Source organism: Ailuropoda melanoleuca, chromosome 2 (assembly GCF_002007445.2).
Source record: "Ailuropoda melanoleuca isolate Jingjing chromosome 2, ASM200744v2, whole genome shotgun sequence".
Taxonomy (NCBI): Eukaryota; Metazoa; Chordata; class Mammalia; order Carnivora; family Ursidae; genus Ailuropoda; species Ailuropoda melanoleuca.
In genome coordinates this window covers 142,548,281-142,558,601 of record NC_048219.1, presented here as the reverse complement: position 1 = coordinate 142,558,601, position 10,321 = coordinate 142,548,281, and the positions used below count along the sequence as shown (strand labels likewise).

The 10,321-nt window shown below is 55.4% G+C and overlaps 1 protein-coding gene across 1 annotated transcript; it reads right to left on the bottom strand.

Moving 5' to 3' along the window:
• Nucleotides 1-6,934: 6,934 nt before the first annotated feature.
• Nucleotides 6,935-9,701, bottom strand: SP9 (Sp9 transcription factor). The gene is given in 3 exon segments (XM_034654755.1): nucleotides 6,935-7,591; nucleotides 7,593-8,518; nucleotides 9,535-9,701. Coding segments are annotated over 3 exon segments (1,455 nt in total). The 5' UTR covers nucleotides 9,556-9,701; the 3' UTR covers nucleotides 6,935-7,083.
• Between the last annotated feature and the right edge of the window lie 620 nt (nucleotides 9,702-10,321).

Here is a 10,321-nt window from a genome sequence, read left to right as displayed (position 1 = left end):
GACAGAAAAGGCAGCAGATCCTTCCCGTCACCTTCCGCCTTTCTCGTCCCTTCACGCCACGCTTAGCATCCCTCAGAACGTAGCGGTAGTAACGCCGGCGAGGTGCGGGGTGGAAGTCAGGAGCTGCCCGTAATGGGAAGAAACCCACAGCCCGGCCCACACCGCCCGTGAGCCTCCTGCCCCCCACTCCTAGACCCGGAAAACCCCCGTCCGTCCCTTGGGCTGCAAGGCCTTCCTGGGCGCGGGGGGGGTGGTGGAGAAATGGAGGTCCGGGGCCTCCGGTGCTGACCAGAGCGGGGTTTCCAAGGACCTCGCCCGAAAGCCAAAGGAAGCCGGATGGGGGCTGGAGTAGGGACAGAGAGTGAGTTCGGTGCTGGGGTTGCCCCTGCGCATCCCCAGAGGCGACGCCACCCGGCGCACTGTGGCGCTTTCCTTCTAGACCCGGGTCTGGCCACCTTCTGAACGCACCTCAAACCCAAATGGAAAGGCTGAGAATTAGGGGGCGCGCCCCCTTCCTGGAGGATGCGCCTCCCGTGCCGAGAGGCCGCTGGACTGCACAGCCACGAAGTGGAGGGCGAGGGGATCCAGGTTAGTCCGCACCACGGGTCCCCGCCCCCCGCCGCACGCCGGTGGCCCTCACCCGCCCAGAAGAAATTCCCGGGCCACTGGGTCAGGCTGCGGGCCAAGGGGGCTGCGCCCTGGGGGCCGGCCGCCGGGGCCGCCGCGCCCTCGCCCACCTGCTCTCGTCTAACCTCGGCCGGCCTGAGGCGCGTTTCTCCTGCGAAGGTCGGAGGGTGGACTCGCCTACGGCGGTTGGGAAAGCGAGCGAATGTCTCCCGTTGCTCGGCTCCACAGGTGAAGAGGGCGCTTTAGGACGCTAATGCTAATCTCTCGCTCTTGGGGCAAAATGGAAATGTCAACTCCAGCCTGCAGTCTGCCGGGGGAAAACGGACTGGGGGAGACAACCTATCATTTTGTTTTTCTTTTATATATGAACCACCCAGAAACGGTTAGGTGTTCGCAAAACAATGCAAAATCCCTGATATGAATTTCCAAAGGAAGAGAGTGCAGGGATCTTAGAAAATCTAAAAACTTAGGCGTTTTTCTTCCCTGGGTCTCAGAGAACAGGCCCTGGAGGATTGTGTCCCACGGACATTCTGAAACCTTCCCCTTAACTGGAGTTGCAAACACACTGTATATATTTATATCAATAACATATAGGGTAGGCATGTCTGTATGTATTTACCTCATACATATTTCTATAAACTCCAGCGTCTAGAAAGGGTGGGGGGTAAATAACACGGAACGGTTAAAATTATGGAGAAGGGATAATAACTGATTACTAATTTGAAAGTAAATAAACAGGTGACTTTTTCAGATCAAATTCCTCCTTGGATCGTTACAATAAATATCTCTGAAGGAAGCTCTCTATTTATGTTGTCATTGATTAATTCTTCACTACCTCATTTGATTTCGATTTAGAACGATTTGATTCTAATTTAATTAGCATGTAATTTGGATGTACATAATTACTGTAATTATGACATTCAGGTAAGGCAGCTTTAGGCTGAAAGGCAATTTCAAATTTTCTAGCAACCTACTTTGTACTGGGAAATGGACAAGGACTTTGCGCCCTGCTATCCAAGTAGTAATTAGCACATCTTTGAAATAGGCAGTGCGGCGGGGTTTGTATTAAAACAGCAAATACAAACCCAGCCTAGCTACTCGCTGCAAAGGTGGCTGCGAGTTCCCGGAAACGCACCGCTTCTCCCTGGCTGGAGATCGGGGAGCCCGGCGCCCTAGTGTCTCTGCCAACTGTCGCTGTTGCGGGCGACCGCGCTTTTGCAGCCCTGGGCGCGGGATTCGGAGGTGTAGCGTTTAAGATCAAAATACAGTAAAGGCGCGGGGGGAGGGGGGCAACAAAGGAGGGGAAGAAGCCACCGCACGACGTCTGAAGATGAGGGGTGGGGTAGTGGACTGGGAAGAGGAGGGAAAGGGGCGGCGGGAGGGAGGGCGATGCACAGCCTGGAGAGAAAATTGGTCAACGCCTCCAACTGTATCCGATTTTAGATTTGGGTTTCAAAGGGGGAAAGGTGGGGACACAAGGGGTCAGTTTCCGCCGGCAGGGAGTGCTGACCCTTCAGGAGGGGTTGGGGCAAGGGGTTTCGGGGCTTCTGGCCGCCTTCGGGGGCCCTGCGCGCCCTTCCAGGTCCCGGCCTGCCCAGCAGCCCCCAGTACCAGACTCGGGCGGGACGGCTGCCGGGAGGGCGGCGGCAAGGCAAAAGGATACTTCGGCCATCCCCGGCCCGACTGGTGAAAGCTGCGGGGTCCCTCACTAACCTCCCCTTCAAAGGGGAGTCTGGGAACGTGGGACGGTCTGTAGGCCTGGTTTAATCAGCTTGGTTCCGGTCGGTCCCGGATAGTCCACGCGGGCGGGCCTCGCCGATCGGGAGCCCTCGAATCCCGAGTCCTTGGGCGAAGAGCGCGGGGGGCCGTGCCCACGGCCGCGTCTCCGTCCCGGGGTCCACGTCGCCACCGACAGCGCCCACCGTGCTCAACTCCGAGTTGGAAGACCCTGAAGTTACCTTGAAAGGCATGTTAAATGCGACAATTCTAAAGAGTTGGGCCAAGCGGGCGTTATTTTGTTTGTTTTGTTTGGATTGTCAGCACGCTCCCAAAACAACCTCCTTCCTGGAAACAGTAATACCGGCCATTGCTAAGTAGTGCCTCTCAATGGCGGGGCTCGTCCCCCTCCCCTGGTACACAAAACCTCGCTTTTCTTTGCTCGCTTCGCTGGGTTGCTGCTTCTCGCGGCAAACTCCGGTCTCCCCGGCACTGAGAGCGACAAGCCAAGCGGACAGCGTGGCCTTCCCGGCCCGGAGCTCTAGATGGCGCCAGCGAGCCGCACTCGCCAAGCTCCTCTTAAGGGAATCAAGAGCGACTGTCAAACATAAAAGCAAATCAGAGTTTTCAGTTTTTTTAATGTGTTAAGAATGTTATTCCTTAAGAAAATTTGTAGCTAAATTATTCTCACTTAAAATAAACACTTAGTATACCAATTACACAAATGGGCGGGATTTATGTGAGATTTACTTCATCTGCATTTTTGTAGTGGGAGAGAGCCTTGGTGAATACAGATAATAGATGCAAATAAGATTAGAGTTAAAATAAATAAAGTTTCCATCTGAATAACAAGAAATTCAATTTTACACGACTTATAACTATTTGACGGAATGTCCAGACACGCCGTTCAGGTGCACAATCTAATCTCGTCAAAATAATGTTGCTGTCTCTCCTTGAGGAAAGAAAATCTTTCTCTTTTTTCCTCTTTCCCCTTTTCCTCATCAGGTAGGCTCCAGTTCACTCCACGGGGGGAAAAATAAACCCAGAAAAGGTACGCGGGGGGAGGGTGTGTTTGGGGGCTGGGTGGGCGCAGGGCTGAGAAAAACTTGCTCTTCGTTCCTTGACAGCGCAGGAAGCTACAGAACAGGAAACGCTGGGAGAAACCGGCTGAAACGAAATCGCATTTCCCCTCAGCGGGGCCGCGCGGAACTCAGACACCGGGTCCGTGCCCCCAACACCCAGGCCGCGGTCCCCGCCCCACTCCGGCCTGCAGACCGCTGCCCGGGTCTGCCCCCGGACCCCTCCCTCGGCCCCCCGGCTCCTCCCGGGCCCCCGAGCCGGGGCATCCCAGGCGGCCGGAGTCCCGAGGTGGCCCTGGGGAGACGCGGCCCCACCTCAGGTGGAGACCGAGCTCGTCTCCCGGCTCGTGGGTCCTCCCCTCCCACGCACGCCGTCTCAAATTTGCTCGGCCTCAGCAGGTCGCCACCCGCTCAGGTCAACGCTTCCCCGCGCCCCCAGGGGCCCCTGGGGCGGAGGGTGGGAAGGATAGAGGGGCTGGGATCTGTTTTCGCCCGTCGGTTTGGGCCGGGGGGCAGGGGCCCCGCTTCCTTCGGGTGCAGACTCCGCGAGCTCTGGTCTCCCGGCTGGAAGCTCACGCCCGGCCGCCGCCCGCCGTTCCCGGGAGCCGCGGTGATGGACGTCCGCTGACCCGCGGGGCAGAGGCAGCGCGCAGAGGCCTTGATCACTGGGCTGCGGAGGGAGCCGCGCGGCGAGCGGGACCTGCACGGCCAGGCCCTTTGATCTGCCTTTATTATCCACGAGAAACAAAGCTGCCTGGGACAGACGCCCGGGCGCCCTCATTCCTCAGGAAACCCCATCACACTCTCACCTCCGTGCCGCCGGCCCGCAGCCCCCAAACGCGCCGGGCACCCTCTCGGCCTCCAGCGGCACAGCGCAAAGCCCCGGGAGCGAACGCACCCCGGCCAGCTTCTCCCGAAGGCCCGCGCCCCAGGAGGCGCGCGGGGGGCTGGGGTAGGAGGTCCTGGCTACGAACTGTTGGAGCGGGGAGAGAAAATGGTCAAAGAGAAGAAAAACTCGAGGAAGAAGAGCGGGGTAACCGAGGCTGTGGGGACCGCAAGAACGAGGAGAGGGAAGAAGACACCGAACCTCACGCTGCAAATGCCCCTCTGGGGACCTTAGCTCCATGTTTTATCGCTACTTTGCTACTTGGCTTTTCAGAGCAGAGTTTGCGAGAAAACATTGTGTTGGTTGTTAATAACAATAATTTATTTTTTCATCCCTAAAAATCAAATCTTCATTCAAGTCCCCAAGGTGGACAGTAATTAAAAAAAAAAAATCCACTGGGGCTGACTTTGCTTGTTTCCTATTGTGTGGGGAGCCTTTCAGAAATATTTTTATTCTGTAAATATGTACTTTATTTTCTAAATTAACATTTTCGAATTGCGAAATTATCTCATTTACCAATTTTCTTTTTCGTCTCTCCCTCTCTTCTCCCTCTCTTTTAAACTGGGGCTGTTAAGTTGGTGGTCAGAAGACAAAGAGAGTGAAAATAATTTTCATTTCAATAATTGCCTTCTGGTCAATTTAACTGTGCCTTATTTTGAAAGAGACTGTCTAAATGAGATTCCTGTCCCAAATGTGTTCCCAGGCCTGATCCCAGCCTTTAATTATTCCTGAGTTTTTTTTCTTCAGAATAAGACGCCGCACTGAGTAATCACAAAGAAGTCAGAGAGCATCCTTGAACCTTTTCAGAAGCAGCGCCACTGATATTCAAATAACCTGCGAGGGCCATTTGACGGCGCAGGGACCTAGGCATTTCCAATTCACTATTTGCATAGATCAGCCGTCTTTGAAAAGGAAAGGAGCAGTTGTCTTCCATAACATTAAAAAGCCTAGTTATCAAATCAAGTGCTTAGTTTGGGGGGCTTTTAAAACGTTTACATTTTATCTCAGGTTGCCCTTTACCGTTTGACATGCAAATTTGGTGCAGTTAATTTAGACAATTAAAAAGATCTTCAAGGGAGCTTTGTCACGGAGAATATTTGGAGTTTTCCCCGTGGACCAGCTGAGATAAAGTTGGCCAGAACAAATGATGTCTAGGAGATTAATTAGATATTTGATAAGACATGAATCCCTAATAAGGGAATACAAGGCACAGGGGGCTGCTGTGTGCTCTAAGTCAAAATTAATAACATTTAACAAGATTTTCATTTAGGCATGAAATGTCTTTTCCGGGGTATTGACTCTAGCGATTTATTCCCCTGAGTCGCCTCCCAACGTAGAGGGCCTTGGGAGCGAAAAGACTTCTTTTAAAAAGCTTTTTCCTTTCACAGATTGTTTTTAAATCGCTTTTTAAAAACAAACAAACCCACTGGAGTTTTGCCCGATCCCTCCGGGAGGTGTAGACACCTCCCCAGTTAAAGCTGCCAAGGATCTTTGCTTTATTTTAGGGGCTCCAGAGTTTTAAAATGTCACCTTTTGAGAGCTCTCCCATTAAGTAATACAACTACACGTTCTTATAACCCAATTTAATTTACGCTATTGATATACAAATAAATAATTTTGACTTCTCAAAAACATATATGTATTATGGCTTTTATAACTCACATAAACCTTACATTACCTAAAACTAACATTAAAGGAATTTTTCCCAACAAAAAAAAGTCGACCCACGTAAAGGTTATTGACAGGGGAACAGGATTAAAAAAAAGGAAGTGTATTGTTCAGAGTCCTTTAATAATACCAAAATGAAAATATGATGTCAAGATTTTCTTCATACAGATAAACGCATTTAATTTCTTTAGATGACCTTAACTTACGTGTTTGTGAGTGAAATGATAACTCAACATTTTAAATATCTTTTACATATATACTGACTTTCACAAAGTGCATCAGAAAATTAAAAAAAAAACTCCCTGAATTTCAGGAATTCACAAAAAAAACCCCTCTATTCGAATGAACATTTACAAGAAAATAAAAAAGAACACAATCTTTTGAACCCTATTTATACAGATGTTATGAAATACAGAGAAACTGTCACTAGACTTCCAGTTTAATTTCTCACCTTAAGCCTTTTTTTGATGCTTCCTTTTTAGGAAAAAAAAAAAGTCTCATTGTAAGTAGATATCAAGCAGGACTTGGAGCATTTTATATATAATATAATCCACACAAAGGGTCTGTTTTTATAGGTCCCGTTTCTTTTCAAATGTTCTGACAGTCCTTTGCAGAGTGGTGGCTTGTTTTTTGAGAAAAGGGAAGAGAAGGGTAGTGGTGGGGGGTGGGCGGTGGGGGAGGAGGGAGCGTTTCTGTGTATTGCTCTTCGCTAGAGAAGTTTGTGCGAGTGTTTGTGTGCGTGTGCGTGTGTGTACGCGCGCAGGCGCGCGCTAATGTGCGTGCTTGTGGTTGTAGGTCTCCGGTGTGTGTGTGTGTGTGTGTGTGTGTGTGTATGTGTGCAGTTTTTTTAAGTGTTGTTTGCGTCGGAGGATGGTTTGCTTTTGTTCCTGGACCACGCGTTCGATTCTCGTCTGGGCTGGGACAGCAGAGGGGAGCTCCTGGCGTGGCCGGCGAGCAGCGGCCGAGGAGCCGGGTGCTGCTACACTTCGCGCTGGCCCGGGGGCGTCACTGGAGCCCCCGCCCGTCCGTGCCCCTCTCACCGGCCCTCCGAACCTCTCGCTCGCTCTCGGTGTCTCTACTCGCTCACTCGCACTTCTTGCCCGGCCTCTAAGAGTCGTTGGGGCCAGACGCGGCTTCCTTGCCTCCAGCCGAGGCCGCCGCCGCCGCTGCCGCCGCCGCCGCAGCCGCCGCCGCAGCAGCCGCCCGGGCGGCACTGACGCTGGAGTCGTGCAGGATGAGGTCGGGGGACTCGGAGCGGGGCGTCTCCAGGTTGCTGGCGTCCGTGTCACTGTCGCTGCCCTTTTTGCCCCCGCCGCCCCCGTTGTGCGTCTTAATGTGTTTGCTCAGGTGGTCGCTGCGCATGAAGCGCTTGTTGCACACCGGACAGGCGAAGCGCTTCTCGCCCGTGTGAGTCCGCAGGTGCCGCTGCAGCTCGTCCGAGCGCGTGAAGCGCTTGCCGCAGAAGAGCCAGTTGCACACGAAGGGCCGCTCGCCCGTGTGCCAGCGCAGGTGTGCCTTCAGGTGCGACGTCTTGCCGTACACCTTGCCGCAGCCCGGGATGTGGCAGCTGTGCAGGCCCTTGCGCCTCAGGCTCGCTCCGGCCGGGCCCAGCCGCTGCCTCCTGGCAGTTGGGGCAGTCGCAGGTGGCGCGGCCGGAATAGCGGCGGGCAGAGCGCGCCGAGCTCCCCCCGGCGGCGGCGGCCGCGGCGCCCGAGATCATGGCGCTGGCAGCTGCGGCCGCCACGGCGGCGCTGGAGTCCGAGTAGGAGGGCAGCACCGGCTTAAAGCCGTCCTGAGCCAGCAGGTGCTGGCTGGTCGAGAGCAAGTGCGAGGCGGCGGCGGCCGAGGAGCCGAGGCCCGTGGAGCTGAAGGCCGAGTGTGTGAGCGAGCTGAAGTCGGGGTTGTAGGTGCCGAGCTGCGAGTGCAGCGAGGCCTGGGGGGCGCCCGAGTGCAGCGAGCTCTGGAGCCCCCCAGCGGGGTTCTGCACCTCCAGCCACGAGCCCGGGCTGCTGTGCACGTCCCACCACGACGACGCCGCGCCGTTGGTCACCTCGCCCGCCGCCAGCGTCGAGTGGAAGCCCGACTTGTACCAGGACTCGTACGGGTGCGCCATGCCCACGCGCGGGTACAGGCCGTCGGCCGCCGTCGTGTGCACCTTGGAGATGAAGGCCGACTGGCCGCCCGCCTCCTGCGGGGACACTCCGGCAGCCGCCGCCGCGGCAGCCGCCGAGTTGGAAAAGAGGCCGCCGTAGTCGCTGCTGAAAGCGGACGACGTGGGGGACGTGGAGGCCAGGCAGAAGGCGCTGTTCGCTGCGCCCGAGCCGCCCGCCAGGCCGCCCGAGCCGCGGCCACCGGTGGCCACGGCGAAGCCCGAGAGGCTGGAGCCGAGGTTGCAGCTGGACGAGGAGCGCTTCCAGGGGTGGAAGCCGCCCTTGGCGAAGGCGCTTGACTCCGGCAGCGTCGTCAGCGGGCTCGTGTTGCCGATCTTGTTGCAGGTCGCCGCCAGCATGGCCAACGGGGTCGTTCCGAAGCGCGGCTCTTCCTAGAGTGGGTGGGGTGAGGGAGGGAGCAAGGAGAAGGAGAACAGGAAGAAGTGGGAGGAAGACACAAAGTGCACCCGTGAGCAGCCTCGTTTCCCCGCAGCTGGTCCCGGGGGGTCGTGGCTCCCGGGCTCGCGCCTCCTCCCCGAGCGCTCGCCCAGGATGCGCCGCGCCCCGCGCGGGGCTGAGGCCATCCCAAGGGCGAGTCCCGGCGGTGGAAAGTTGTTCTTCGGTGGGGCTACAAATCAAAGATGTTTCAGTTCTCCCCGTCTCATCCGCTGCAACCCCTACCCAGGGCCGGACTCGGGTTGCTCGCTTCCCGCTCGCCGTAAGCCCGCTCCTCACCGAGGCCCCCAAATCGCCCTTCGGAGTAAAGCACGGAAGTAAACACAACGACAGCAAACACCGGGTGAGGGCGGAGGGGGCCGAAACAGCGGCTCGGGGGCGGGGGAAACTTGGGACACTGCTTCCAAGGGTGGCTACAACTTGACTTTTTTTAAAAAATAGAGAACGTTTTTAATGTTTACACCCCACCCCCGAAAAACCCTCGATAATGAAAACAAGAATCCGAGGAGAAGGGACCCAGCGATGGATTTCAAAGTCACAAGCGAACTGGAGAGCCACAGAAGTGTAAATGTTTGTTAACGTGACTACACGGACTGCAAAACGATTAAGGCTGTTTTCTGGAAACACCACTGTCGCGTAATTGCAACAATCCCCGGAGCAAGGGGGGATGGGGTATAAATCACCAGGGGAAGAAAAGAAACCTCTAGGTTTTCTTTAAAGCCACATTAAAAAAAAAAAAAAACACTTGCTTAACAAATCATTTTCTTACAAAGGCATCTCCTAGGTTTCAATAACTTAGAAAGGATCAGTCCCAGAAATGCGGAAAGTGCTAAAAGGAGCTGAAGCTGCAGTCCGGCAGCAACAGTTTCTCCGGGGCAGCGGACGCGGAGAAGCCATAACGAAAATTTACTGCAGTTAGAACAAGCAAATGCCTTGCCGCACTTCGACTTACCCCGAGTATAGACGTGGCCATAGCAGGTCCCTGGGCTGCGCGGCAGGGCCGGGAGCGGGGCTGAGCCTGGCGGCTGCTCGGGAAAGCTGCTCGGATCACGCGCAGCTCCCGCGTCCCCGCGCTCGCGCCGAGCGGACTCCGGGCTCCCGCCGGCTAAACTCAGCCTAAGTGAGAGGAGCACCCGCTTTGAAGTGCCGCTGGCTGCGCCTCTCGCCCAATGAGGGCGCAGGCGGAGCAGACGGGAGCTGCCCCGCAGCCAATCAGACGCGCCGAGGGGCCCAAGCCAGGGCTCCCGGCGCGTGCCAGTCAAGGCGGCTAGCGAGGTGTTGGGGCGGGGAGGGGGGGCGCGGGCTAGAGACTAAAGAAATTACAGCGCAATTAAAAATTCACACACACACACCAAGCCAGGTTTAAGTAGCGCTGAGACCAAGCCACAAGCCCCCCGAACCACTCCAAGATGATGCAAGTTAGAACTGACAGTCCTACTCCACTCCCCACTTGTGGGAAAGAAGGCAAGAGGGGAGGGGGCGCCGAGGCGGAGGCCGCACCAGCAAGGCCTAAGTCAAGACGGAAATGTCAACGCTTACTTTGTGTGTCTAGGCTCTCTCCCGCGGAGCACAACTTCAGCTGGAATCCATCATTCTCGCTCACAATTTTATCATTGTCGTTTGCCTTCTAAACAGTTCCCTTTCCCCACTGGATTCGGTTTCTCCCACTCCAGAGTCACATTGAAGAGAGGGCGCGAAAGGACAGCTCCTCTGAGAGGAAAGAAATAGGCCTCTCCGTC